The following is a 26937-nucleotide window of genomic DNA, read 5'->3' as shown; positions in this document are numbered from 1 at the left end:
GTGACAAAAAATTTTTTTAAACAAAAACTGTCTTGATCATCTTGATCATTCGTAGAATTTGATTACGCATTACATTATACATGCACGTGATAAATTTCTAGATCTAAAAATAATGTCGAGGAATATAGACTGAGAACATACATTTCTTGGAGAGAACGAGGAAATTATTATCGCCCGTCGGCGATTTGCTTGAGTTTCCTGAGTAAATTATTCCAACTACTTCAACGATTGAAACAGAAATAATTTAACTCATGAATCAATTTGTATAATGGATATTATAGTTCACAGTTATATAATTATATCAATATAAAATAATAAATTGCATTTAATATAAAATAATTTGCTTATATTTGTTAGTCATAATTTATAACTGCTTCATATGTAAATTTTATCATTTCCTAACTATAAAATGGCCTTTTTTAATATTAATTATCGCTATTGATAACCAATTATTCTCGTTTTGATCCCTGTAAGACAGTCAGCAAGATCTGATTGATCGCCATCATTCATTTATTCACCAACTATCAGATATCCAATCGATAGAGATGTCTGCGGAAATATTTAAATGATCGTTTGCTCTAATGTTCGGAATTTTTGCACTGGCCAAAGGAGAGCTCGCGAGATGAAGAAATAAAGACGGTTCTTCCATCAGTTGGCGGACGGACGAGTCCAAGCTGACACGCACGCGAGCGTAAAGGGGAAAAAAAGGAAAGCAAAACTAGAAGAGACAATGGGGAATGCTCATTTTCGCTTTACAACTTGATCCGAAAGCGAAGCCAAAAATGCAGAAAAACAAGAAAGAGATGACAAAAGGAAGGAACGAATCAGAGATGGAGCCGCTCCCTTCTGAGATGACATCCCCTCGCGACCTTAGAACTGAGGCTGACCTTGACCGTGTCAATCCCCACTAGCGCGATTCATGCGTCCCGGCTGCTTCATAGCTCTCCGCGCAACGCTGTTTCACCATCCTCCCGTTCTCTCTCTCTCTCTCACGCGCGCGCGCGCGCGCGCCACACTCACTCACTCTCCCTTTCTCCCTCCTAAGCCCAGCAACGCAGTCGCGTCATATTATGCGAGTGCCGTGTTGCTCGGCGTTGCGCTGCTGCTGCTGCTGCTGCTGCGGGCATTCTCGCTGCATCGACCGGTTGTAAGCGAGCACCCGGTTCCATCCCTCACGAAAGAGAAAAAGAGAGAGAGAGAGAAAGAGAGACACTCTGCTTCCGCTCTTCTGCCCTTTCCCTCTCGCTTTCGACATTCTCGTTTTGCGACGCTCGCTCGTCAGCCAGCGATGGGCACTACCCAATTATCGACTTGGAAATCACAATCACATACGGACAGAAACGTTCGCTGGTCGATGTACATCGTGTATGGTAATAATGTGTTTTATTGAACGCGGATGAAAGATGAACGCGGAGAGAGAGAGAGAGAGAGAGAGAGAGAGAGAGAGAGAGAGAGAGAGAGAGAGAGAGAGAGAGAGAGAGGAGGAAAAGCATCTTCCCCTCTTTCTGAGCCACGCGAATGGACCTGTCGCTAACAATCTGGATTGTCGAAATCAGAGATAGCAAGCACCGATTTTGTATTATAGTTCTATCTATAATGTATATTAAACAGAAAAGAAATTTAGGATAGTAAATGTTTTTGTACAAAGGATGCTTTTGTACAAAGAAATAACCGCTAGGTTTTACAAATAACTAGAAAACTTTCCTATATACAGAAACATAACTTAGATTACATCGATTGAAAATGATTATACATATGCATATCCGTGTCTGCTGCTTTTCCTATTGTTGAAACTATAATATATTTTTGTGGTTTTTTTATATTATAACATCAATGGCTATTTTTTATATTATAACATTAATGACTATCTCAGATAGCACAGAGAGTTCAAAAAGAACTCAATTGTATGTCACCAATTATGAATTCTTTTTGTATCTCAAAAAGAATTCATAATTAGTGACATACAATTGAGTTCTTTTTGAAGTTTCTGTGCTATCTCGGAGGATACTAATAAAAAGGATATTATAACAAGATATATATTTATTTCTTATCAACCATTTTTGGATTTGTATATTTGAAGGATAAATATAAATGTAATACGAGTAAAAACACACCAACAAAAATTAATTAAAAATAGCTACAATAATATAACATTTGAACAAAAAATATCATTTTTGTAATTATTGAAAATATTACAATGACCATTTTAAAAACTATTTAATTAATATGCTAATCTCAATCTGTATTAAATCAGACGGTTTTCTCTCAACGAAGCATTCTACCAAATATACATATAATTCGAGCACACGTTCGTTAGAAGAAAAAGAAGAAAAAATTTAACACATCGATAATATTTGTGCGGCAAAATTGATAGGCGCGATACACGCAGCGAAGATCCAATATATTCCGGCTGAAAATTCGGTCATGGTCGCCTTCTCTACGACGCTCTGCAAATTCCACTCTCTCGTGGTCCACGAGCGAGCAGCAAAAACGTAGAGTAGAAAGGCCGTGCGATTATCGGGGCCGCGAGGGCGCGAGGTCCTTCGAGACAAATACGTCGAGATATCGATACCTGTTATACGCAAATGTGGATTTAAAAATGTCTTCCGAGACGAGAGAGAATTTCAGTTCGTCATAAATAATAATAAATTGTAACATCAGTTTTTTTTTTTTTTTTTTTTTTTTTTAAATCAAAATTATCAAAACTAGAATTATTTTAAGAAACATAACGGGTCTTCTTGCGTGTGTCCAGAGAATTAAAATCAAAACTCTTATGAATTACGAGTTTTAATCTCTGTAAACTATAAAGAACACTGAAAAGTTTGGCAAAACAAATTCCGAGTCTCTATTTCATATTTCAAAGAAAGAAAGAGAAAGAGAGAAAGAGAAAATTTTGATCTTTAGGTACTAATTTGATCGTCAATTTAGTCGCGTTTGAATAACCCGCCATTGGTACGCCGGTACTGCCGGTTCAGCCGTGCCGATCGACAAGCGGAATTATAGTTGTGCGCGAGAGTGTCTCTTTAACAATCGATGTTGTCGTCATCGGACGTAACAGCGAATAGAATGGATAAGATTCGTTTGAGAGGGTTGACAAAATCGAAAACGCTCAGCTGTTTACATTGCCATGTGCTCATCTCATACCGGCGTTATCAGCAAGGTCGATCAGCTCGCGAGACGTTATCATTCTGGCAGTGAAAATGGCGCGCCCATTGCCAAGACAAGTCAAAACGCGAACATCTCTAAATGTAAACTTTGACATGGACTCACCCCTGTCGAATTTCTTGCCCTCCGGATCAATATCCTTTACGTTGAAAATATCTTCGAACAGCACACCCGCCATGTTGTTAACATACGACTGCACTGCACTCTAACGTTGAATAGATGAAATACTAAGCCTTCTGTTCTTTGTCGCTGCACTGCTGTACGGGTCGTACTGATGCAATAAGTTAGAATGAAAAAAAATATATTTGTCTTATTCTAACTTATTGCACCAGTGCAGCAATGCAGCAATAACGAACAGGTGCCAAGTGCGCATACACATGACTCTAAAACTCACTATTTCGAATTTGAATTGGAAAAATTCGCCACATAATTATTATGGAATATAAAGTCAATTGTGGATGTTTTGATCACAAGTCCTTTAAAAAAAAATTATAAATAACAATCGGTTTTAACATTATATTACAAACAATTCAATAAATAAAATTTTTTTTCTATGAACTTTTTACAAAATATATATGTTTTTTACAATTTTTTTACACAAAATTTATGAAGCTAAAAATTAAGTTTATATTTACTTTTTATTGTTATAATACGTCTGCGTTTCCATAAATTACATATACCTCTCTCTTGTAGATTACTCTTCATCAATTAAAGACACCTCTTGCGACGAATATATAAATGCCGCTAATGACACATAAACTGTTTCAAAAATAGAAACTTTAATTAAAAGAAACTGACAACACCTCAACAACTCTTTCATAAAATTGAAAGTGAAGCAAAAAATGAAGATTATGAACATAGCAATTAAAAGAAATGCTTGATTTTTTTAGATTATGGATTTAATATTCAATTTCGCGAAAGGAATAGTAATCTTTCGATTGTCTCTATGTCCGTAACGTGCAACTATCATGTCGATATCGATCTCAATACCTATTAGTTTCAGAAAAGAAAAATACGCTTCATAGGAAATAGTTTCAAAGCCGAAGATCGATGCAATTGAGAATTAACGACGTTTACTGGATTATCTAAACGGCCTTGGTGTTTGCGAACGTGTCGACAGGGAGAGCCACTAAGCGGACAATCAGTTTTTACGCAGCATCGTTGCGCAGATCATGTCATTTGTGTGGGATCATGCTTTTACGAGCGTCCGAATGAAAATCGTATCATGCCCTGATATAAAGACATATATTGGCGTAGTAGATTATGTAAAATTAGGGACGTCATAATCTTGCGCAATGCGGAATAAAAGAAATTGCGAAAAAAATACTTATTATAAATTTATTTGTAAACTTATTATAATTGCTTAAGTAACTTTTTTAATGATTAACACTTTAATTATCAATACTTTGTTTTGAGATAAATTAGTATGTAAATGATAAAATACTGTCAAGGATTATTGACGTCTAACCTTTTCTAAAAAATACTACGTTTTAAGTAATATAAAATATACAATTTCAAAAATGTTTTATAGAAATCTATCCAAAATATATTTTCCTAGCGAGAAACGATAAATTCGACATCAATTCGACGTCGAATCGACATCGAAATGATTTCGATATCGAATCGATATCAATTCGATGTACTATTTCTCACTGGGTTGTATAATTATTGTTAGTAATATATACATACATTTATTTATTTTTATTTATACATATATCCTTGTAACCATACATTATAGTGTATAAGTATACTTATCAATAGTAACATATATTTTATAATTTTGAAATACAGTAAAATACATGTGTTAAGGACATGAAACATTTATCTTTTATAAACATCCCTAACCCTAGTCAAATTAGAGAAAGTTTATATAAAAAAAAATATATATATATATATATATATAATTTAATAGTTTATATAAAAGGTTGATAGGAAAAAGAGCCAGAGCAGGTTGTTGTTTGCTAGTCGTGTATTTGTTTTGTGATTATTCTTTAAATACATATATACGTTTCGGCACATTTGTTTCGGCCATCTTCAGTGTATAATTTTCTCAGTATATCAATAAATTAGTCAAGAATCAGATCTCTATAGACATGCAGTGCATTGCTGTTATTTTCTTCTCATTTTGTAGTATTAGTTTTTTTATATATATTATATATAGCAAAAGTTCGACACAGCCTCCCACAAAAACACAGACTCTCATGACTCGAACTTTTGGTATACATATATAATATATAAAAAACAGTAGTACAACAAAATGGAAAGAAAATAACAGCAATCCATTGTATGCGCCCATAGAGATCTGGTTCTTAACTAATTTATTGATGTACTGAGAAAATTATACACTGAGTGATAGCCGAAACAAATGTGCCGAAACGTATGTATTAAAGGATATTCACGGATACAAATACACTACTAGCAAACAACAACCTGTTCTGGCTCTTTCAGCATTTTCCTATTAACGTATATGTATGTATATACTAGAAAAGAATAAACAAAAACGTTTCACTAAATTTCAAGGAACGCAATTCCAATCGTTCTTAAGCTCGAAATTTTGACCCATAAAAATATAAATCAATGAGAGAAATCAATGGAGTATTGAAATTAGGATCAAAGTAAAAAATTATAAATTCATATATTTGAATTCCAAACATCAAATCAGAAATAAAGCATTTTTTGTTTTCATTTATCTCTTTATTATATGTAAAAGAATCTTTGTTTCTGGATTGATTAGCTTTTTTACACATATGTGATATATCAATATTAAATCTAATATAAAAGTTACAGACATCAAAAAATTTATAAATCTCAGAAAAATCGATAAAGTTAAGATTATTTAAATAAATACCTAAATTTTTATTGTTACAAATTCTTTTAATCATTTTATTAATTTTCTAAACAAGTTTAACGTCTTCTAAAAAGAATTTAACAAGAGATAACATGATGCCTTTTTGTATTAAAATTCAGAGAGTATAATTACATTAAATTTTTATTTGAGATACAGAGATTTTTAAATTTATATACGTATACTATAATATATTGTATGTACTGTATATATATTGTAAGTTCTCTACAAATATTCGGCGATGTTTCTTTTTTAAATGTAGATATTTTCGAGAAATTAGAAAATAATAAATAAATATTAAGCATATTACTAATTGGTAGATAAACATTTATATCAAAGTTAAACGTTTATATATTTATGAGTTATTTATTCTTCACTCTCACTTTCGACATCCATATCAATTTCTGTTCCTTCAGAGGGCATTTCTAATTTTTGTTTAAATTGCTGAATATATTTAAGCAATCGTTTATCATAACTCATCACCTGTCAGATATTAATCGCAATTAATACGTATGTATATCATTGCACAGATTACATCTAAATTATAAATAATTTTATAATATAAAAAATTTTGTACAAAAATATGAAGAAAATTGACATACCATTTTCGTAACGTCCTTAATGGCTTTTTGCAGATTTTGTTTTGACGGATCATCTTCGATTTGAATGCATAAATTTGTCAAAGACCTAATAAGAATTTCTTGATCTATCTTACTTGTTGGACTTAAGATCTCAGCCAGTATAGCAAACGCCAGATTATTATGTGTGTAAAATGTTTGTCCACTGCTCTTCTGACAACCTTGTCGAGTTAAACTGAGTATAAACCTAGATACATGATTCGCATTAATCTCTCGTAGAGGACTAATGTCTGGTGCGTTACAAAGAACTTGTAGCGTTGAAAAGTATGCGCTTTCAAGCATTTCTTGTGCATCAAGTACGCGCGCTACAAAACAGTCAAAAAAAGCACTTAAACATTGTCGAAGATAAATGTCATCGGCGTTGACTGGATTATAGCACATAATTATCAAGCGCGATATCAGATTACTGCTATTGATTCGTTGATTAAGCAATAATTTACAAAGCCCTTCTGCTGCAGTAGTACGCAAATCTTGATTCTATAAATTTTCAATCATAATAATTGCACAGATATTTTATTAATTTCAAAGAAATAAAAAAATAAATGTTACTTACTGCATTGGTTAGCAATCCTGTTAAAATTTTTATGAAATTGCAAGGGCCTTCTTCCACTTCAGTTCGTTTACTTATAGAAATGTTACTGGTCTCATGTGTGTAAAGCGAACGAGTTTTCTCAGATCTATTTTGTACAGAATTGTCTTCTGGAGATTGCAATATATCAAAATATTCCAAACCATACATAAGTAAAAGATCAAATATTGCTTTTAAAGAGATAACCCATATTTCTTGATTCTCTTGCTCAAGAGAAAATTGATAAAAAAATATCATTATATGTTTCTTAGCCAATTCTTGGTCCAAAATGCAATAAACGCCTAATGTTTTTAGCGCTAATATATGTACACTGTCGTGAGGATGCTGAAACATAATAAATTAGATAAAATTTTATATATAATATATATAGCATATATATATATATATATATATATATATATAGTATATAATAAGTGACAATAAACGCATAAAATACAATATAAAATTCTTTTTTATACACACACATACACACAGATGATACAAGTTATGAATACTTACGTCAAGACTATTTAAAACAAAGCACATCAAACTTCTGAGTGTAGGTGTTAATATACGAACAGATTGCATCGCAACATACAAGATATTAAGGCACTTCATCATAGTCGCAGTGTCACTTTTTTCCTCTCGTAAATTATTATCATCAGTTATTACAGTTTCGGATATTTTAGATAATCGAGTTATCTCCTCTTTTAAGGTATTGATTTTTTCTTTAAGACTGTCAGCTTGTAAAAAATTCTGTTCCTTGATTGTTTGATACAATTCTTCTTCAAGTTCTATCACTTGTACCTTCAATCTAGCTTTCTAAAATCAAAGGCATTGAAAGAAAAGTTTAAGAATTTATAGAATCATTTTTTAACAGTACTAGAGTTCAATACTCACTTGCATGTTGTTCTCATGCTGCTGCTCTGCAGTAATTTGCTGAGTAACTGCATTTTCTTTCAAAGGTAGCCTAGTTTCACTAATAACATTAGCAATAGCATTCAGCATATTGCTGGGCTCTGGTATCACTTTTGCCAAATGACTTACCAGACATTCAATTATTTTAGTAGACCAATGATCACTCATTAAAGTATCTATAATCACTTCATTCAATTTCTTTCTGCCTACTTCATCTGAGAGATCATACGTTGTAGATATTTCAAAAAGTTGTAGTAAAATAAACTTTTGATTTTCTCTTTCCCATGTCTCATATGACTGAGAAGATATAAGAGTAATAAAGTCGCATATATATCTGCAAAATTCTGATAGCTCTGGAATCATTAATTCTATTTCTTCCGTACAGGAAAGACGATAAAGATGTTGTATTATACACTTCCAATATAAAACACTTTCGTTTGTTAAGCTTTTCAATGGAATTAATTTTGTATTTTTATCTACTGGCACTTGGTCCAATAAAGTATTCAAATCAGCATGTCTGTACAAAAAAAATATATTTAATAAAATATCAATGTTATCAATATTTCTTTTCTTTATAAGATGCACTTACTTGAATAATGCTCGTAAAGCTGAAGTTGCAGACTCTGTCCCTATTCCAGCATCCAGTGCATGAATAAGATTCATATACTCTCCCTTGAAATATCTAAGCCATGCTGGTAATAAAACATTATTTACACATGTCCTAACACTCTCAGACCTGTCTTTGAGACCATCCTTCAATAAGCGTTCTCTTTGCTCAATAGTCAAGGAACGCACTGTGATTTTACTTATAAATTCATATGCTTTTTTCCGTACAGAATCATCAATGTCTCGTGTTCTTAGCAATGCAGCTTGTAAAGTTTTTTGATTTTTTCCCATAGTGGTAAGAACCGCTTTACGAACTTCAGCACTTGGATCTTTAGATACATGAAAGAGATACATTTTTATTACAGGGCATTGTTCATCCGATGGATCCTGCAGTCTGTATAAGGCAAAAACAGCCTGTGCTCTGACTTTAGGTGACTTATCCATCAATCGATTCATCATACTGACAGTAATTTGGTCACATAGAGTATCGTCAATGAAAGCATTGTCACCCATAGAGTTTAAGAGCATATTTAGAAATAAACATATGCGAAACCTTACTCCTTTGTCCTTAGCATTGTGACTTGACAAAAGAAACATAAATAATTTGCTGAGAAATGGCGATATTGGTTCTGTGGTTTCACTCTCCAAGGATGGATAGAAACTCACACAAAATTTAGCACAAAATTCCAATGTGTTAACAACATATGGATGTTGTTGGGATGTTGAAAGAGGTAGCTTCAGACACCAGACAAAATGTTCCCAGAATGTATCTAAATTTGTCTAAAAAAATATACACATATCATAAATATATATACTATTGCTTCAATATAAGAGATAAAAAGTTCTAAACGAGAGAGATTCAAAAGAATTTCTAAAAGAGAAACATAAATAAAACTCACCCTTTCGTATAATTTTGTTAGCTGCTTAATGTATTGTGGATGATCAGTTTTATTAAACTGCACTTTATGAAATATATTCCTCATCTTATCTTTGATCGCCGGAGCCATAATTATCCTTTATCGCAAGAAAGTTGTAACAGAAATATTAAGAAATATCCTACATACGATCTATACAGGCATATAATATACGTTAAGTTTTCAAATAAGCGTCTATACGACCACGCCATCTATTAATCTATCAGACTCATCAGGATCAAGTTTTGCTCGACGAATGATAAATGTAATCGATTAAATTTATCGCCATCTTTTGAATTGCTTTTAATTTATTTGTTATCATAGGGTGCTTTCCATTTAGTAACACAAGTCGACACAAGCATCGTTCTATCTTTTTTTATGTTCAATGAGTAACAAAGATAGAACGATACTTGTCGACTTGTGTCACTAAATGGAAAGCACCCATAATTTCCTTCAGTCGTTAAAGTAAGGATCGTCAATATTATTCGTTACAAATATATTACGGCTGGGTTTGGGGAGACGCTATTAGCGCTAAAAGTATCATTTATGAAAACTAGAACCAGAAGACCGAACGACCGAACTAAGCCTGATTTCGCCTCCAAAAGTGAGGCGAAAATCTGTTAGAAATGTAGTACCAAATGGTGGCGCTGGTGACAATGATTTACCGAAAAATATGAAGTATAACGACGAATAATTGTAAGAACTCAAATATTTGACAATAAATGCAAATTTATAATAAAAATCTTAGCAATTTTACATTTTAGAGTACTTATCTCAGTTTTCTTATACCAATAATATTCCGGTGTAATCATGATGTATCAGCATCGTCAGCGCCACCATTTGGTATTACATTTCTAAGAGATTTTTGCCTCACTCAAAACCACGGAGATCGGTCTCCTGGTTCTAGTCTTCATAGTATCATATTCTATCCTTGTTGCTCAGTGAATGTCGAAAAAAGATGGAGCACGCTTATAGCGCCAAAAGCGTGCTCTCCGAACCCAACCTACATATAACTTTCTTTTCTTTGTTAGTCAATAAAATGATGGCGCTAGAGAATACCACGACGACACATACATCTACATTTTGAACTCATAATAATTCATATTTCCTTGACAAATTTTTACAGTAAAATTTATAAATAAATTATATGAGATGTAGGATAGTAAATAAATACATTTTATAGAAGCAAATTGAGAACCGAGATTTAAACATTATAATATAATCTATATTATAACTTTTTTTACAAATTTACAAGTCGCAGATACTTTCTCGAGAATACTTCTGCCTGCAAATTTAAACGATGCGTTAGTATCATTATTTCTATTTATTTGAATATTTTTAGCAACAATAATAATAACAATAATAATAAACTCTACATAACAAAAAGTGACAATAATAATTGCGAGCTCATTGCGTGATTGTTCCTACAACAATTGCAAAAATAGTGCGGCATTGTTAATTATTCAACGGTTATCTATTGCAGAGGAAAGATAAGGAAAATGGGAGACCGCTCTATTAATTATGTATTTTTTATTTAACATCAAAAGTAATGACACTTGGGTTGTATTTGTTATGTAATTTGTGCATGCGTGTGTATGTATGTATGTGTGTGTGTGTGTGTGTGTGTGTGTGTGTGTGTGTGTGTGTGTGTGTGTAAAACAAAACTTATTGAATAATAATTCATTGTGAAAAAGAGAACCGTCAATTAGAAGATAGATAGTTGCTGTAGATGTAATAGTAATGTAATTTTCGAGCATTTCTCTATAACCAATGTTCCTCTATACGCGATGTATAGTGTGTGGACGTGTGGTATGTCACGACATGATGCGATGCGTTAAAAAAACGCAAAAAGAAAAACAGAAAAGAATACGGTAGATCTATGATAAAAAAGCGTTCCCTTCTTTGAGAACGAGACCGCCTTTCGAGCGAGATCACCGTTGAAGTTTGCACGCGCGATCTATTTATTCATTCTCAATTATTTAAAATATGTACAGCATTAATAAAACGTCATCTCCGTCTTCCTTTCTTCCTTTTTCTTTTTTTTAAGACTTTTTAAATCGTTAATGATTTCGACGCGGTATGCGGCGGGCTGTGCAGGAGCGCAGTGTCAAAATCCACCGGGGATTTTCCTAATAAACACGAAGTTTTTTTCTGTTAGTTAAATCATAAGAAAAACAAACAAACGCGTTTCTCGTTAATCGGGTGTGTATGTGTTCGATGACGAAGAACGAAGAGAATCACGGCACTCCTGCTCTCATTCTCAAGAAACAGAGAGCTGCGTAGGGAGCATCACCGTCCCCCCCCCCCAAAAAAACATGCGGAAAATAACAGAGAAACGAAATATGCGATAATGAATCTAACGAGAATTCTTGTCGGTACCTCCCTCTAAATCGCGCACGCAAATATATGAAAGCATTAACATTATCTTGTACTTCATGAATAAGCTTAATGCGCTTGAAGCATCGCGCTTGATACGCATGGATAAGCATGTAAGCCACAATGTAAGCGCGGCGTCGTCCCGCTCAGTCCACCGCAAAAAGATCATGTGGTCTTAGACCAAACTTCCTGGCTGGTGTATATCTGCTTTCAATCTGTTTTTCTTCTCTCTTCCTGCTCTTCATTCTCTCCATCGACACATCTCTTTTCTACTTTGTCCTTAATCTCTTTTTTTGTTCGCTTATATGTACTTTGTGTTTTTTTTTTCTTCAACAACACGATCTAGACTAAACCATATATAATAATTACATCTAATATCTTATTATAACATGTATTATTATTATTATTATTATTATTATTATTATTATTATTATTATTAATCATTATTTATTTATTATTACTATTATATTATTAATAATAATTAAATTATATTAGCCTAAAGTAAAGAGGCTGCGCACGATGGCAAAGCTTTTTTCCGCTGCTACACCCCTCCCCTCCCGGACACGGAACACCCTGTCAACAACGTTACGTATCTTTCCGTAGCTTCAAAAGTATCCATCATACACATCCTTTCCTTTATTCACATTTCATACACATAGGTATGCTCCTCTCTTTTGTCCTTTCTCACCTCTAACTCCTCTCTCTCTCTCTCTCTCTCTCTCTCTCTCTCTCTCTCTCTCTCTCTCTCTCTCTCTCTCTCTCTCTCTCTCTCTCTCTCTCTCTCTCTCTCTCTCTCTCTCTCTCTTTCTTTCTCTCTCTCTCTCTCTATTCCCATATTTTCTCATCACGCGCATTTATTCTGAAAAAACGATTCATCAAAAATAACAATCGTACATAAAACGTCTTAAATCGCATTTTCGTTGTGACAGAAGCGATCGATTTACAACAGAGAGATAAAATAAAGTTCTAATCCGATTCCGAATTCCAATTCGGTTATTCGCTACATTCATTTTGTTCTAAATTACAATAGTTTCATATATAAAACAGACAAAAGAGGAGAATTAATAATTAATAATTAATCGGGATTGGCGTCAATCGATCTGGAAATGCCGCTGACAAACAACATCCGAATCAATAAATTTCATATAAGGCATATCGTTGATTGCAAATCTGGATGACAGGTAGATAGTTTTAAAACGTCGACAATTCTAATTACCAACATACGGACTCGCGGGTCTATCCGATGCCTCTCCTTCTTCTACTCATGACTCGACTTGTCATTCCCCTGCATATATGCACTTTGAATGTTTCATCCGAGGGACACCGTTCATGCAACCTCTCGCGCGCATAACAGAGAAAAGTCGTGAGAGGTCAACGAGGGAACGCGCGTCTTTTTCTTTCGCATTCGTGTGTCTATTCGTGGCGAGACTCGAAGCAAAGACACCGAATGGAAGGAACCGGCGAAGGAAGAAACGTCTCGCGTTTATGCACAAATAGGATACCTCGAGAACACCTCGATTTATTGAACACTTAGGGTAGTTTTAGGGCCTGGACCGCCGAGCGAACGTTGTCGTATCTTCACTCATTAACTCGTACACGGTCGCGATTGCAGTCGCGTACGCCAACATTTTATTCAACTCAGAAACGTCATTATATCAACTTGAGAACTCACAGTTATTTTAATATATTGTTGAAATGGCGTAATAGCGATATTTAAATATCTCAAGCATGCTATATCATGACACAAACAAAAAAAATCGTATCAATTTACAAAGAAAATATAGAATAATTATCCGATCGCTACAAGGATCTTAATCACGTTCCGCAATTCTTTTAATAATAAACGAGTAGCTAAAAATAGTGCCTTGAATTTGTTTGATCGTCAATTTCTGCCAAAATGTACTACTTGTTGATTACTTTGTTACTCAAGATGTACAATTTTTTCAAGTACAATTGGTTCACTGGGACCATTAACGAAAACGTTTAATTTAATCTCATCTCAATCTGCAGATCTCAACAACAAGCAACGCGATCACGTTCGAAACAAACGCGAGCAACGACTGAGAAAAATTCCCGAGGGAAACGAGGAGGAAGGACATATTTGTATTCGATTGCAAGATCGCATCGATGACAAGTCTCGGATTGTCCCGGCCCGAAAAAAAAATCGCGTGGCAGGCATTTTAAGTCACGGTTGTGCTGTTTCGACACTACATGCACAACGCACATACACGCGCACGCATACCACACGTAAAACAAGAACAGCGCACTTGCCAGCTGGCTGACAGAGATCGCGAATTCGCTGTTACACAGGGCGTTCCGCATTGTTGAGGGCGGGAGGGGGATCAATGATTTATAGCGAGCTGTCCCGCTCTGGCATTTTAAATCTATGAAAAACTAAGAGAAGGATTCATTTAGCTTTTATCTAAGTAAGAACATTTCTTTTTTTCACTTCTGTTCCGCGCGCGGCCTATCTCTTCCTTCTACTACATCCTGCATAATGCATCGTTAATACAAAGTATCCATGGTATTCGGCATTCGCCGTTTCATTATCCCGCTTTATTGAACATTATCATCTTTTCTTTTTCTTCTCCCATCCCTCTCTCTTTCTCTCTCTCTCTCTCTCTCTCTCTCTCTCTCTCTCTCTCTCATCATTCCTTTACGCGCGCGCATTAATCAATAACGTTTCATTATTTATTTATTTTCTCGAAGAAAGTATGTGTGGCAGATTTTCTTTTCCTCCTTTCTCGGTTCGCTGACGAACAAGCCGCAACCTCTCATCGCTTTGCTACCCACATATGCGATTGAATAACATATCGCTTATTAATCCACCCTCATCAATCGGTATATAGTGTGTGATTCAGTTGATACTTATTTTATATATACTGTCCACATATCTCCACTGTGTATTCTCTTTCTTCCTCCTGCTGGTAGATCTCGATGAAATGAATCACCCGGTTCTCCATTAGAATCAATCAGCATTTCTTTTCCGTTTTTCGCCTCCCCGTGTGTGTGCCGCGTGTTCAGTGTGACATTAATCTCATGCTAAAAATTGTAACTACTGAAACTACACGATACGTTTTTCACCGTTTTTTTTTCCTGATAGCTATGCGGATTAAGATTTAAAACCAAACGTATCATTTATTAATAATAATAAATACTGCGAGAATGCGGTTTTATATTTAATTACATTTTATTACTTTTTATTTCATTTAATTGTTTATCATACCTTTTTTTCTCTCCCTCTCTGCCTTTTATTTTAGTGTTACTTAATCTTGACTATAGACCGTATTCAATACCTATTACATCAGGTCCTTCGTTACAATAATTAATTTTCGTACGAAGTATTTCAACATCACGCGAAAAATCCTTAAGAATTTTTTAAAATGGTTTTTTCGTTACATTGAGCACATTTTTGCTTGCTCTTTCGCGTCGGTCTCTAAATCTTCCCGTTTTTCAATGAGCCTTTCGTCTCTCGTCTTCCAGCTAAAGTTCTTCTCAGTGGAGGACATATGTTTCGATCTTAGCATACTCTTATTTTGCACACATTAATCGACAATCAATGAAAGCCTATTACGAAGTTTTTAGTAACGCAAAGATATTTACGACAATAACGCCACTAATGTAAGAACTATTGTAAGAAGTCGCGTGAATGTAATAAATCGCATACGATATACATAAGGACGCACGTGATTCCGTAATTCTCTAACGCACGTATATATCCCTCTGTCCTGTCTTTTTTTTGAACATGTCCGTTTTCGCTGTCGTTCCGCTCTTGTTGCCATTTCGGCTTCCTTTTCCCAATTCATCGCGTTATCACGTTTCTTTAGGCCTGGCACTCGTACATTTGCGGCGCTATCAACTCAGTAATTTTATAATTCATTCTCTCGTTCCTTCGTTCCATCTTCGAGCGATGCTCATAGAATATATCCCATCCAGAATTTGACAGAAACAGCACCAGTTGTTACCGGAAAGCTCCGTAGTTGTGTTGTAATCGGCGGAGCGAAAAGCGCTTCCCGATCGGCATAGGTTGCAGTAATAGTGAAATTCTCTCGACGATATACCTCTGATGTCAAATCAATTTTTGAGACTACAAAACTCGGCATGCACGTAGTAATTAGCAGGAAAGCCAGAACAACGTGCGTGCTTTTTGTACCTCGCGTTGTATATCTATATAGCACTAGAGGGTCTTCTTCACGTCTGTATAATAATCCTACGCTTTTTTGTCGTGAGAGCCAGCGCAAACTTGGCGCATCCTTTGTTGTCCATCCGTTGTTCTTGTGACTTAGACCCGTTAGCACTCCATGTGTTATATCTGTGATTTACTTTTTTTTTCAAGTGTATCTTTCTCAGGTGTGAGTATGCGTCTCATTCTTTCCTCCCCTTTTTCTGTCTCGCTTTCTCTCTCTCGCTTTCTCTCTCTCTCTCTCTCTCTCTCTCTCTCTCTCTCTCTCTCTCTCTCTCTCTCTCTCTCTCTCTCTCTCTCTCTCTCTCTCTCTCTCTCTCTCTCTCTCTCTCTCTCTCTCTCTCTCTCTCTCTCTCGCTCTTTCGCTCCTCTATCCCTCCCTCCCCCCTCTCTCTCTCAGCCTCTTTTTTTTCTCTCATTCTTTCATTCATTCATTCATCCTCTTGCGCGCGTGTTCTGCATGTAATTTAATCCTTTTGCATCTAATAGTAAGTTTCTTGTTCGAGCCAGCCGCCTGGATTTCGACGGAGGTAGAATCGTCTCGTTTCGTCGTAAATGAAGATAGCCAACATGAACGGCAGGGCTGGTAACCACCACACGAATCTACAATGTGAATTACGTGTTATTTTTTTATGTTTCGAATTATATATCAGTTTCAAAGTAATTATAATACAATGACGATAACATTGACTGTGCAATCTTTATATATCCTAGAAAGCAAATATACATGAAGGTAATCCAAAAAGTACTGGATATAAATTTGTTTCGTTATACAATAACATATAAAAAAGTTACGTACTTGAGTGGGAACATACGTAGACCCTTATCCATACCGGGCGTGTAACTTAAAAACGCAGCGAGAGCAGTCTCGAACACAAGGCCAAAGTTCAGAGCCCAGTTTCTCATTCCCTGATGAATAATCGAGTTGCGACGTGTTTTGCAAACAATCAAATCGGCCCATTGCACAATTACAATTGATACGAAGAAAGCTGTATGGCAGGTGAACTCCAGCGTTTTACGATCTCTGTAGGTCTGTTTGTAAAAAAAATTTTTTACATAATTAATTTATATATTACTCTTTTAATATGGAACTAAGTCGAGAAATTTAGAATTCATATTTAATATAAATTTTTTCTTATTAATAATTTTTAAAAAGTAATGTGTTTGAAATGCTACGTTACAAATGATTTTAGAAATAGGTTCATCTAGACGATACTTTCGTGATGTTTTTTATCAATTATTAAAGGAGACTTAGTTCGCTGAGAATTAAAACATCGATTTTTCCCAATATTTAATCAAATTTATATTTATCATATTTACCCATTCTTGACCATAGCTATCGGTAAGATCATTGATAGCCTTAGAGTCCCATTGTTTTCGAATGCCAAACAGATACAGAGGCAGAAATCCGTTCTCCGCCATGATGACAAAGTAGACGAAGAAGCCAGCCGCGGCTTGAATCATACCGATTTGACCATATGCCATCGAAATAAGCCTAAATACAAATAAATGCGTTAAAGAATACTCTTCCCGTGTAACCAGTGACATACTTGACGTTAGCTTTCGAAGAATCCTATTTTTTTACCATAATCAATTCATATCATTATTCTCTTATAACAAGACTTTTGTATCAATAAAGAATTCAAGTTTTTAGAAAAAAAAACTTTAAAAATGAAATTTAATTAAACGATTTCCTCAAGTTCTTGAAAGATTGAGAAAAAAAGCTCAATCTTTTCGTCAAAACTTTTGAATGACATCCATTTGAAAATTTTATTCATCGTAAATAATTCTCGATAACGAAAAAGGATTGACACATTTAAGGATTCCTCGGAATTTAAAACATCTTCGTCACATCAATCGTCAGATTTTGATGTTAGTTCTAATAATCTAAGTTATAGTTACGGAAGCCATAGTCACCGGTTAGGGGCAAAATGCAGATTACTTACCAATAGGTAGACGGTTAACGATCGATTGTTGACAGTGAGGCATGCCACACAGAGCAGACAGACAGATCAGATAGATCAGACAAATAGATAGATAGATAGATAGACGAGTAGACACAGCTGATACCTGCCAATTCTCAGGATGGCAAGTTACACGGTTAATATAAAAACTGCCTATTTCCCGTTAATTTTTTCACGTTAACAAATCGCATTACCAAAGCTTACCCCGCGCACGTTTCCAGTCTGATTGCATTTACGTAATCAAAAATTTCAACAAGGGATAGATCAAGTCCATAATATGTAAAACATTAAATGTAACTATATACATATATATATATATATATATATATATATATATATATATATGTATATAACATTTACAGTATAAATCTTACAAACAACAGACTTAATCTCTATCCTTGCTTCGAATGTAATTCAATATAATAATCTGGCTAAAGAATCTATAATTATTATAAATGCAATGTTGCAGATAACTATGTAACATTATCAATCTTTATTAGTAAATTTAATGAAGAATTGTCATTATAAGTAGGTATATAATTTAATATTAATCGTGAGGAAAGTGGGAAATAAACACTTTTTACTTCTTTTAAACCTAATGTAATTATAATCTACAGAGATAATCGATAATTTATAATTAATTAACCAGATTATTATAATATAATCAAACTGTAACATAATTTGTTATCTCTGTGTTTGCTTTTTTTCTGCAGCTGTTGTCATATCAAATTTGTTACAAGTCACTAATCAGATTGCGTATAATCAATCGACTATCATCAAAGCAATTAGTGTAAACGGGCGTGCTGTAAGTATCTGTGCGCAGAGTTCAGCTAAGGAAGCGAGTCGCATGCGATTGCGACGGATTAGTCGTAATTAGATTAGTCGAACTGAGGTGGCTGACTTGTCAGATCTAGGTCAGTAGAAAACGCACACAAATTAGCGAATTAGCAAAATAGTGTTCGCGCAAAAGTGCCAGAGACAATGTTAAGTACAAAAAATTGCAGGTTGGCGACAATTAGAATTCCTGATATTGAGATAGTTATTGGATACGATAAAGCGGCAAAAGCCGGCGATTACAATGCGATCCGCGATGGTTCATGTCGTTCGTGGTAAAAAGGTTGCCCAAGCCGTGCATGTCAAATCGTTCGTTCTCAAAAGCTGCTCTCGGCGCCAACTCTCATAATTGGGCTTGCTCACTAACGTCAATGAGAAGTGTAAAAGAGTGGAAGATCAAAGAGCGAAAAAGAAAACATTCGTGGGGGTGACACGTGCACTCCGCGGCAAACTCGTCGGTAGCCCGAATTCACCGTTTATTCGGCGAATGTTTCCGACGACATTTGTTGTTGACCCTCTGTTTACCGTAGGGTTGCATTAGGCCTGCATCTGTCTCTGGAAATATTATCCTTTATAGTATAAAGAATAAAATTATATAAAGTTTATATAATTTCTGCAGGATTAACATAACATCAGGCATTTACAATATGCAATATTGCTGTAAAACAAAACCAGAGATATTCCATTTTTATATTCAATTAGATTTATTCAGTTATATTCAGTTAAAAAATATTTTTTTTAAATCTTTTTTGAAAAATAAAATTTTATATATATATTTCATATTCCGTCGTCTTAATTTTAATGTCAATTATAAAATAAAATTTCCAGAAACAAATCCATTGAATCATACAGATTAAAGAGCGATGTTATTAATGCGGATCAAAATTTTTTTCCATTCTTTTCATAAAATTTTCCCGAATGTAACATGTGCAATAATCGAATAGTAATCAATTATTGACAGCAATACTGTCAAAGTTTCGGATCGGGCATTCTTACCCGCGATTTGCGCGTACACCTAGTACAACGATTAGAAAATTAACACGTATAAAATTGAAGCTAAATGATCAGATTGTGTTAGTCGTTAGTCGAATAAAAGATTTTAAGTGTATCTAAAAAAGCATTCAGCATTCTCAACATCTGAAAACTGTTCTCTGTAGATAAAACTTGCTTGTGCTCTATGCTAATCAACTAAATTCATAGAGTCGGATATCATTTGTCTGCTATTGCAGAGTGTCTATCGAGCGTCTTGTTTGTAAGCCAGAATTTTTGAGAAGATTCCTATCATTTTATATCAGCAAGTATCTGAAAAACTTTATTATCTTAAAAAAATGTAAAAATTTTATCTTTCGATCGATGGCGTTCTGTAAAAAATGTATGACGTAAAGAAAAAATAAAAATCAGACTCTGACGAAGAGAAAACAGTATACTACGATTCATTATCAAAAGTCGGTAGACACTCTGTTACGTGCTGTTGTGTATCAAGTATCGTGTGTACATATTGCGGTCCAAGTTAGAGTTGTACAATAGCCGTCCCAGGACAGTTATTACTTCGTCATGCGAGTGAATAGAGCGTGGCACGCGTAAACAATTCTAGGAAGGCTGGTTACCTCTAACTCAGTTCACAAGCACATCCATTGCGCGCGCGTGTGTGTGCATGTGTGTGCGTGTGTGTGTGTGCGTGTGTTGTGTGTGTGTGTGTGTGTGTGTGTGTGTGTGTGTGTGTGTGTGTGTGTGTGTGTGTGTGTGTGTGTGTGTGTGTGTGTGTGTGTGTGTGTGTGTGTGTGTAAAATCTACTATCTCGTCAGAGCAGTCAATTATTATAAAAAATATCAAACAACATTATGTACACTATTAACCGTAAAACATTTTATCCTATTAACCCACAACACAGCTGTAACAGCGTTATTTCACCATTAATAGTAGTCGTATCGTCGATTAACCCTTTGTTAGACATACTAACTAATCTATCTCTTCTAATCTATTCCCACAATTGTTAGTACATCAGGCAATATTCGCGCATGCTGGGAATCGAATTATCCGGCTGTTACTTTGAATTTCTACTAGCCAAGCAAAGGATCAATCACTTCTGACAGCCCTGGCGGGTGTGCTTGTGTGTATGTACGTGTGTATGTAAAACAACATAGTAGATAGTAGTGATAACGGTAAAAAACGTGTATGTGAGTTGACACCGTACGGATGTAAGTGCAATAGATATGTTGTTGATTTCTTTTATTAGGTGGGTAATTGGAAGACCCACCTTCGGTTGACAAGATTGTCTCTGTAAGGATCGCGTGGCTGCCGTTTCATTATGTCCGACTCCGGTGCCTCGTAGGCTAGCGAGATGGCCGGCACCTGCCATCCACCAGTGATTAGAAAGTGCTAACTACCCCTCACCGCATTACAAAGAAGTTATATGCAAGAGATATTATACCATTATTGGTACTCAGGCACACATACACTCTCACGGTAACGTGTATGTACGCGCAGTGCGAGCGAAAGAGACAGAGAGATTTGGAGATCGCACAAGACAGAGTTTAACGTCGATTATATTATATAGTATGTATATGTGTATTAGCCTCGATCTTGCGTTTTCATGCGATTCTTTCGAAACATCAGAAAGTTGTGATCTTTCAAGATAGTCGAAAAAGCAACCGCAGAGAACCGGTTCCGTTCTAAACGCAGCCTTAGCATTAAAAATGAATCGCTCTTGCGTACAATTGCATTGGAAAACAGTGCCGTAAAAATGCATTAGAAAATTGTAGCGTAAAATTGTATCCAAGTGCAGCGGAAAAGACTTGGACAGCAGCGAATATTGGCGAGTGTATTTGTGCATTGGATTAGGCGCTGCGTTTAGACAGACGGCCAAGAAACGGCCCGGAGGAAAGAAATCTTTTGTGCTATATCTGAAGCAAGTGAAAGAAGGCCGGGGGACTGGAATCGCAAACCTTCCGTGGACCTTCCGTCCTTTTTCCACTTTAACATTTTCACGCTGCAAATCTCCAATCGTCACCATCGGCTCTCGCAGTCATCGATTGAATTATCCTCAGCGATGCTCGATGAATCGTATAGATATCACAGGGATAAAAGCGTTATAATAATAATCTCAATATTATAATAATTTTCAGCAAACAGTTTCGTTACATATATACTAAAAAAATTCGCTAGACACACTCAATTTTAAATTCAAATTGAAATTGCACAATTTTTGTTTTAGACTCATCGAAGCTTATAAATCTAAAGAACAAATGTAACGATAAGCAAGATAAATGGATAAATGGTTATCGAGCACTTCTGAGACGTAGATGAAAAAGATCCCTTCTCTTTCGTGCACTTCGAGTACGACTTCAAGCACAGTTTTTGTCAATATCGCGGCGCAACCCCCTGATGCACTTAATCATTTTTTTCATCGCAAAAAATATGCTACCGCTACAAGTTAACGAATTATCAGATAATTTTCAAACAACGGAATCACGTTTGTGCACGAGGGGGTTACCACAACAATTTCCCATTTCCAATTAACACATATTCATATGGATTTCCCCGTTTAGCGAATGTTTTTGCAAAAGTATATCAGTCGTTTCAGCACCCATTAGAAAGTTGCCAGTCGCAGAGTGGGTAGAAGGCAGCGGCAGTAGGCAGCGCATTACAGAATAAAACGTGAGAGGACTGTAAAGAATAAAAAACTGCAAGAAAAATTCATGACGCTCAAAAATGTATAAAAGTGTCTTTTTCTTTTTTGGCGGTGATATATGGTGGCAAGTAACGAACAGTATAGTAAATAGTATAGTAATAATAGTAATATATAATAGAGGTAGTAGCAGCGGCAGCTGTGATATAGTAGATAAAATAGTAATGGCAATAAAAATTCAGTAACTATATGTAAGTAACGATGCTGGCTTGTGGTTATAATAGTAATGATAATAATAAGACTAATAGATGAAGAATAATAATGGTAATAATTACTGAGCATCAAAGAGATCAATGTAAATATATGTGTGTGTGTGTATATATATACATATATATATATATATATATGTATGTATATATGTATATATATATACACAAATATCTCTATATACATAATATATAACTACTCCTGCAAGAAGATTGCCATAACTCAAACAAGTCATTTTTTATTCTCATCTTCATAATTATAGAAAATATGTACTACATAAGCCAAAATCTTTTATATATCTAAGAAGAAAGTGACATACTATTGAACTACTTTAAAAAATCACATTATGAAAATCTATTCTTCAATTTGCGATAATGCTCTTCCAGAAGTATGCAATATATGTACGTGTAAGATTGATTAAAATTCAACTAATTGATTAAGTTTCGTCTACTAATGCGAAACATTTATTAGTTTCCATTATCGATGTGCGTTTTAAGATGCATTCGGAACGGATTTTTGTTCCTTTCTGCATCCCCTAAGCGATATCATCGACGAAACTTGTTTCTCGTTGAATAACAAAATGATCGTTGCTCAACTGACAATGAAAAAGGAAGAAAATGAATCGCTTGATGCAGAGCTATTTTCCTAAGAACAATCCGGTAAATTCTACGGAAGAAAAGAGAAAGAAGTTACTGTTGCAAAAATAAAAAAAAAGAGAAAATATGTAATGCGCGTCACACAGATATATATAGAAATCGCGGCTGTTCTGCATCTATCGATGCAATTGATTTAGCTGACACACGTAGCTTCTTCCATTAATTGTGATTAAAATTATTTAAATCAATATATATACCATATATATATATATATATATATATATATATATATATATATATATATACACAATATTAAATCGAAAAACAAATAAATAAATAAGCCTCAAAATAAAATAACTTGTAATTTAACAAAATTTGTGATTCCGTTAATTTGTCTGGTTCGCAACAATCATGTTCATTCATTCACCGTATTGGAGTATCAGGTAGATTTTCACTAAGCCATATTAAACAAACCAATTTCAAGTTGAAAAGAATTTCGTTTTCCCGAGCGAGACGCAACAACGATAAAACCTGGCCCGAGGCAACAAAGGCAGCCAGGAGAGAGAGAAAGAAAGAGAGAGAGAGAGAGAATAATAATGGAGGTAGAAAGATAAAGATAAAGAAAAACGATCAAAAAAGAGATTAAAAGAAGAAAATCACGTATGCTTTCATATATGCAAACCGACGTTCGAATGACAATTCTATTCTATCGTAATACTATTCTACTCAAGTGTCTACGGCAAAAAGAGATAGACAGAGCACTACCGTTTATTCTATAAAAAAAACATTTCGAGCTTCGGAACGTGCGAAACTTTCTCATCGTTCAATCTCTATATCGTTCGAGTCTTCATGGTACCGACAACGACGCGGAGCGGATTCGTAAAGTATAACGATCAGGTGAATACAGTCGAGTTGCACATTTATGATAAACATCACACAATATTCACAACACAATATACAAATTTCCTTGCATTCCTTGATACTTATACCACGATTTAGAAAAGGAGACTCAGAAACAACGATAGGACGCGATACTATGAAGGATAAAAGATAAAATAGAGAGATAGAGATATATGTATAATTGATAAAGAGGAAAATAAATTTATAAAACCTCGTGTGCACACACGCACACAAGGAGAGAGAGAGAGAGAGAGAGAGAGAGAGAGAGAGAGAGAGAGAAACGGAATGGGATGGTGATAATAGAAATAAATACTATTTCTCAATAAGGAAAAAAGGCGAGATAGGTAAGCTATATGCTGAAGGGAACGATCATGCGAGTTCTTTACAATGACGCTTGTTCACGTTTCGTGGACGTCTCAGCAACCCATATACACCTCAAGCCAGTGGCAGACCAGGACAGATGACGACTGTAGCGAGGAATTACAAAATAATGGGTGGGAAAATTAAATTTAAGAAAAATAAAACTAGAGATACTAAATAAAAAAGTTATATTTAAAGAAGTAAACAGATGGAGAGAGAGAGAGAGAGAGAGAGAGAGAGAGAGAGAGAGAGAGAGAGAGAGGTGTTTTACAGTGCGATTAGCTTACCTTCTGCGTAACGAAACAACACTAATACGAATGAAGATCATCGTAATGGAAGCGCCTGTGACCGTCGATATAAAAGGAAGAGAAAATTCTTCGAAAACGAAATATTTACGATTGCCCGTCTCGCAATTAAATCGTCTCATTTCTTGTAAAAAAAAAAAAAAAAAAACAGAGAAGCGAGAAGTATATATTAAATTAAAGAAATATTTGTATTTTTTAATTTAATATATGTATAAGATAGATAGTAAAAGAATTGACCATTTTCATAACATTCGATGTACAATCATCTCAATTTTTTTTTTCTAAAAATACAAATTAATATTAAAAAATTGACGATAAATCATGGACGAGCAAGCGTCGTTTAATGAAATTCAATCTAGCTTATTGTTAGAGCGAGTAGGATACGAATAGAGAGAAGAACAGATTGAAAATAAAGCTCGCGTGTCTCTCAGCGATCAAACACCTTGGAGCATTGCATCTGCGTGTACCATATCCCGTTATTACCTTATCCACGTTTTGTCCTAGCGTGTCCGACCCGACAACTCGAGCGATAGGCTTGGCAAATTAATCCTACATCGCGTGAACTTTATCAAATGGCCTTGACAATAGTGATCAAAGTAGTTAAAATCGTAGTTTAAAGAAAAAGAAAATTTAACTTTAATATTGCTTAGAGTTCACAAAGATAAAAGATTTGCAAAGACAAAAAAAAAGACAATGATAGTCAAATTGTTTGGTAAAATTGATATCTAATAGCATAAATCGTATAAAGGATTTTAAAAAGCGTAATTTATTGCTTTATTTATGCGAGGAATTAATTTGCCCGCGAATCATTGTTATCCAATTGTCAACCATTCTTGCCATACATGACGAACAATGATTAGTAAAAGAGAGATTTGTAGCAATGTATCGCCTTCCCGCATCGAACTTTTATACCATAGAACAGAAGATAGAGAATAGACTAACTACTAAAGTCGTCAGAAAGACGAAATATGTAGCCAATAGAGTGAGAGAGCGATCGCCGTGAGATTGAATCTCCGAAGTTTTGCCCGATTTTCTGAAAATGCTTAAACAATTATTAAATAAATTCACTTTAATAAATTCATTTTAATATTTAATTTATTTTAAATTTGATTGATATTTAGAAAAAAATTTTCGATTTATTAATCGGGGAAAAACTTCGAAAATGCAATATACCATCACCGATAACTCTTTCGAATTATAGAAAATCTGACGTAGTTTGTCAATATTCACTGTTGATGTGTTACCTTTCGTTAACTAGCTTGTCAGTGAAGGGGTTTCGTGGTTGTCGCTTCATAATATCGCTCTCTGCTTCCTCATAGGCTAGTGAGATGGCGGGTACCTGACGTCACATTATCAAAGAGCTCAATAATAACGTCAACAATTAAATAATGAGAATGTTGTCTTCGGGTGATGTTGAAGTAAGAATGCTGACGTATCGTTTATCTTTAAATAATTAAATTATTAATCTTTCTTTATATAATTTGATGAAAAAATCAATTTTAAAACGATTTTATATTCAAATCGATATCGACAGCATTCTTAAACACAATGAAGCATAGAGTGTAAATAAAAGATAATCAAATGAAAAAAGAAACTAAATTGATTAAAAAACTGATTGGAAGGAACCAAGGAAGTTTAGAGGAAATTTGCGGTAGATTCTCGCGTGGATAAACAGTAAGCAGCTTTCTCGCAAAGATAAAGTTCCTGAAAAGAAACATTTTAAACTCTATTCCTATCCAAATGCAAATGTTCATATTTTCATTTAATTTTTAAATTTTTTAATCCCTGTAAAATAATTGATCTAAATTATGCTTCTGTTTGGACTGAAACTCCATCAGGGCGCAATTAATCTAAAAGGAAATAAAGATAT

The 26937-nt window shown here is 34.6% G+C and overlaps 3 protein-coding genes and 1 long non-coding RNA gene across 12 annotated transcripts in view; 1 reads left to right on the top strand and 3 right to left on the bottom strand.

Annotated features, from left to right (window-relative positions):
• Window positions 1–317: 317 nt before the first annotated feature.
• LOC118646545 lies at window positions 318–4983 on the top strand. The gene is made up of 2 exons (XR_004964085.1): window positions 318–1370; window positions 4163–4983. It is a non-coding gene; the product is annotated as an uncharacterized LOC118646545 (long non-coding RNA).
• LOC105835354 lies at window positions 2023–3730 on the bottom strand. The gene is made up of 2 exons (XM_012678537.3): window positions 3271–3730; window positions 2023–2572 (listed from the first exon to the last, which is right to left on the bottom strand). Exons 1-2 carry the CDS (start codon window positions 3341–3343, stop codon window positions 2337–2339), a joined length of 309 nt encoding a protein of 102 aa, XP_012533991.1. The 5' UTR covers window positions 3344–3730; the 3' UTR covers window positions 2023–2336.
• Window positions 4984–6136: 1153 nt separating the features above from the next.
• On the bottom strand, window positions 6137–16506 carry LOC105835346 (condensin complex subunit 3). Its single transcript, XM_012678526.3, has 7 exons — window positions 9640–16506; window positions 8724–9520; window positions 8117–8651; window positions 7736–8038; window positions 7202–7561; window positions 6613–7125; window positions 6137–6493 (listed from the first exon to the last, which is right to left on the bottom strand). Exons 1-7 carry the CDS (start codon window positions 9745–9747, stop codon window positions 6377–6379), a joined length of 2733 nt encoding a protein of 910 aa, XP_012533980.1. The 5' UTR covers window positions 9748–16506; the 3' UTR covers window positions 6137–6376.
• Window positions 16507–16626: 120 nt separating this feature from the next.
• Window positions 16627–26937, bottom strand: part of LOC105835345 (sodium/potassium-transporting ATPase subunit alpha) — a 54381-nt gene continuing 44070 nt past the window's right edge. For 7 of the 9 annotated variants that reach the window (XM_012678519.3, XM_028195078.2, XM_028195075.2 and 4 more), the window contains 4 exons: window positions 21269–21363; window positions 17534–17708; window positions 17013–17245; window positions 16627–16816 (listed from right to left, as the gene is read on the bottom strand). In XM_012678519.3, coding sequence (XP_012533973.1) covers window positions 16696–16816; window positions 17013–17245; window positions 17534–17708; window positions 21269–21363 — 624 coding nt within the window. In that variant the 3' untranslated portion in view covers window positions 16627–16695. Of the gene's footprint in view, window positions 16817–17012; window positions 17246–17533; window positions 17709–21268; window positions 21364–22408; window positions 22678–26311; window positions 26407–26937 lie in introns of those variants that run through there. The other 2 variants (XM_012678518.3, XM_028195080.2) reach the window with 2 other exon arrangements.

Source organism: Monomorium pharaonis, chromosome 7, assembly GCF_013373865.1.
Source record: "Monomorium pharaonis isolate MP-MQ-018 chromosome 7, ASM1337386v2, whole genome shotgun sequence".
Lineage (NCBI taxonomy): Eukaryota > Metazoa > Arthropoda > Insecta > Hymenoptera > Formicidae > Monomorium > Monomorium pharaonis.
Note: the sequence above shows the minus strand (reverse complement) of the source record. Positions and strands in the feature narration are given on the sequence as shown.

What these genes read in the sequence shown, in the direction of transcription:
- LOC105835354 (XM_012678537.3), bottom strand. Translation starts at nt 3,343, where the DNA reads ATGGCGGGTGTGCTGTTCGAAGATATTTTCAACGTAAAGGATATTGAT. An exon ending in GGGCAAGAAATTCGACAGGG is followed by an intron (nt 2,573 to 3,270) that starts GTGAGTCCATGT and finishes TGCGTATAACAG; the next exon opens with GTATCGATATCTCGACGTAT.
- LOC105835346 (XM_012678526.3), bottom strand. Translation starts at nt 9,747, where the DNA reads ATGGCTCCGGCGATCAAAGATAAGATGAGGAATATATTTCATAAAGTG. An exon ending in TAACAAAATTATACGAAAGG is followed by an intron (nt 9,521 to 9,639) that starts GTGAGTTTTATT and finishes ATATTTTTTTAG; the next exon opens with ACAAATTTAGATACATTCTG. An exon ending in TTAAGGACGTTACGAAAATG is followed by an intron (nt 6,494 to 6,612) that starts GTATGTCAATTT and finishes AATATCTGACAG; the next exon opens with GTGATGAGTTATGATAAACG.